The sequence below is a fragment of the Protobothrops mucrosquamatus genome, unplaced genomic scaffold, assembly GCF_001527695.2.
Source record: "Protobothrops mucrosquamatus isolate PMUCROS unplaced genomic scaffold, P.Mucros_1.0 scaffold8151, whole genome shotgun sequence".
Lineage (NCBI taxonomy): Eukaryota > Metazoa > Chordata > Lepidosauria > Squamata > Viperidae > Protobothrops > Protobothrops mucrosquamatus.
Window position 1 is genome coordinate 10,485 of NW_015393948.1, and position 3,605 is coordinate 14,089.

At 41.3% G+C, this 3,605-nt stretch overlaps 1 protein-coding gene across 1 annotated transcript; it reads left to right on the forward strand.

The window, feature by feature from the left end:
* Positions 1 to 487: 487 nt before the first annotated feature.
* LOC107300719 (fibroleukin-like) lies at positions 488 to 1,364 on the forward strand (the record flags this gene model as incomplete). The annotated part of the gene is made up of 1 exon (XM_015830021.1): positions 488 to 1,364. A coding segment is annotated over one exon (704 nt), but the record flags the coding sequence as incomplete, so codon positions are not given.
* Between the last annotated feature and the right edge of the window lie 2,241 nt (positions 1,365 to 3,605).

Genomic DNA, 3,605 nt, shown 5'->3' on the forward strand with positions numbered 1-3,605 from the left:
GAGGGAAGGAAGGAAAGAAGGAAGGAAGGAAGGAAGGAAGGAAGGAAGGAGGCAGGCAAGCAAGCAGGCAGGCAGGCAGGAAGGAAGGAAGGAAGGTGAGAAAAGGAAGGAAGGAAAAGTAAGGAATATGAAAGAGAAAAGAAGGAAGGAAGAATATGAGAACAGGAAGGAAGGAAGGAAGGAAGGAAGGAAGGAAGTCCTTGATTGCCCTGAATAATTTATTCTATACACATATTCTAACACAAATAAAAAAGCTTCTGTTTTTGGGAAATACAATTATGTTCCTTTCTTCTACGCTAGATAAGTAAAAAATAGCCTGGTCCATTACGATAACGTCCATCTACATAGTATGTTTCGGTGTGTGTCACGTATGTGTTTCACTTTGAGGGTGGGCAACTAAATTTCAGTTTTGATGTGTGCCGTTGTGCCCGCAGTAAAAAAAAAAAAAGACAATAAAGGTTATCTTATCTTATCTTATCTTATCCAGGCATCCAGCTACTTCAAGGAGACTGTTCCAATTATTTTGCTGCCGGAAAGCGGCAGAACGGCGTCTACAAAATCACCCCGGATCCCAGAAACCGTAGCTTTGACGCTTATTGCGACATGGAGTCCTTTGGCGGTGGCTGGACGGTCTTCCAGATGCGCCAGGACGGCAGCGTTTCCTTCAACCGGACCTGGGAGGAGTACAAGAACGGCTTTGGAAACGGTAAGGAGTTCTGGCTAGGGAACGACAAAATTCATCTCCTGACCAAGAGCAAGGAGATGCAGCTGAGGATCGAGCTGGAAGATCTCAGCGGCGTCCGACAATATGCCAGATACGACCAGTTCTACGTCGCCAACGAGTTTCTCAAATACCGGTTAACCATCGGCAGCTACAGCGGCACCGCCGGAGACGCCTTGAACTTTAGCAAGCGCTACAACCACGATCAAAAGTTCTTCAGCACCGCGGACAGGGACAATGATCAGTACACCTCCGGCAGCTGCGGCGCCTATTATAGCTCTGGCTGGTGGTTTGACGCCTGCATGGCCGCCAATCTCAACGGCAAATATTATAACAAGAAATACAAAGGGGTCCGCAACGGCATTTTTTGGGCCACGTGGCCCGGAGCTTCTGACGATAACATGAACGGTTACCGGAAAGCTTTCAGGAAGGTCAAAATGATGATGAGGCCCAAGATTTTCTTGCCGTGAATCCTTTCCCCCTTCTCCCGAATCCCTTCGTCCGATGTTGGCGCTTTCCTCCAGAATTTGAGCGCAATTTAAGAAGAGTCTTGTTCATTTTTTTTCTCTCTTGCGAGCATTCCTCTTCCGAAGTACGCAGGCATATTTTCCCGACCAAATTCACGATGGCATACGGCCAAACGTTCTCCAAAGGCGGCCATTTTAAGAGCTGAGGACTTCAACTCCCAGAATCTCCCAGCCAGCCATGGCGAACGGCTCAGAATTCTGGGAGTTGAAGTCCACAAGTCTTAAAAGTCGCCAAGTTCGGAGACCCACGGTATACACAAAAGACTTCTTTCCATGTTTTGGACCAAATAATGCTTCGGCCTCATGCATTTTTCCCAAATTTGGGTTTAAGCTCATTTTGACACGGTGCCTTTGAAGGAATTCCGGTGCTCTGGCATTGTTATCTGGTCAAGCACCTGGCAAAATTTCAGATAACGAAGTCTTAATTGCCCACCCATTTTAATGCACATTCCAGAAACATATTGATAAATGGGTTTTTCCCCCCAGTCTCTTAGTTCAGTCTACTTTGCAGGGTTGTTCTTGGGATGAAGTGAGGGAAAGCCTTAATCCACTCTGCCTTGACTTTTTTTTGGGGGGGGGGGGAAATTCTGCATGTAAATGTGATTTAACAGTTTGCTTCAAAGCCAGTGGAAACTAAATTGCCTTGCTGCTCTTTCCAAAGCCAGAAAAATGTCTCTCCGTGACTGTGCTTTTCTGTGTAAATAATAGAGATTATATTTTTATAGATGACGAGTTATTCGTTGCCACTGTCACTTTTCTTTATTGTGAACTGTGTCTAAATAGTTTGTAGTTGCATTCGTCTTTTTTTTTTTTTTAGTTAAAAACCATGAAGAATCTTGGAGCACCTTAACTCATTTTAGTTTTTTATAGTATGTTGTTGTAGTACGTTTTTTTTATAGTTTTATTATAAAATGCGATCATGTTTGTTATAGTATAAAAAGGCATGGACTACAGTTGACTTTGTTGGATGCACGAATCGGAAACGGTGGATTATAATCCAGAAAGGTTACATTCCAATTAGATGCTGTTCTCGTTTCTAATGAAATTTACTGAGCTTTGCATGTGAAATCTATTTGAATACTTATGCCAACTCTTCAAATGAGAACGTAAGTTAACCGTTGGGATCCACCCAGACAGGATCAGATGAATTTAAGTGCCACCGAAAAGAATGGCAGATGATTATCGTGGCGTTTGAAAACAAGGACAATTAATAGCACTAATACTTAGACTTATATACCGCTTCGCAGTGCTTTACAGCCCTCTCTAAGCGGTTTNAACAAAATTTTTTATTGGTTTTATTTTACATGGTGGCAAGGCCATCAATTAATCAAAACAAAATCATATTTGTACAATTCAAATTATTTCAATATAATTAACTCAGTTATACATATAACTAATCTATTATTATTTTAATATATCCTACTTCCCCTTAGGTCAATACTAGTAACTCTATTTCTATACTCCTCCCACCCCCCAGTTGGCATTTCTGATTGTTCGCATCCAGAGCAGAAGAGAAATATTTATCCTAGCAGCATATTGTATGGATAATAAACTTCAGATTTTTTTTTTTGTAAAGAAATCTGGACCAGGAATAAATTGTTGCCACCGGCATCCCTCCCAAATAGTGTAAGGATGCTTAGGAACAATATATCATCACTAAGTCCTAGAATTATAGAGCTGGAAGGGAACCACAGAGATCTTCTAGTCTAAAACTCTGCCCAAAACATCTTGCACAAATCGTTGTTCAATCTTTTCTTGAAAATCTCCAGTGATGGAGCGCTCACAATTCTGGGAGGCAAGCTGTTCCATTGATTAATTGTTCTCTCTGTCAGGAAATTTCTCCTTAGTTCCACGTTGCTTCTCTCTTAAATGAACGTTCATTCCTTGCTTCTTGTCCTGCCCCTCAGGTGCTTTGGAAAATTAAGTTAATCCCTTCTCCTTTGTGACAGCCCTTCAAGTACTGGAAGAGAGCTATCCTGTCTCCCAGAGTAGAGTAGAGTAGAGTAGAGTAGAGTAGAGTAGAGTAGAGTAGAGTAGAGTAGAGTAGAGTAGAGTAGAGTGGAGTGGAGTGGAGTGGAGTGGAGTGGAGTAGAGTGGAGTGGAGTGGAGTGGAGTGGAGTGGAGTGGAATGGAATGGAATGGCATGGAATAGAATGGAATAGAATAGAATGGAATAGAATAGAATAGAATAGAATAGAATAGAATAGAATAGAATAGAATAATGGAATGGAATGGAATGGAATAGAATATTATGGAATGGAATGGAATGGAATGGAATAGAATAGAATAGAATAGAATAGAATAGAATAGAATAGAATAGAATAGAATAGAATATAATGGAATAGAATAGAATAGAA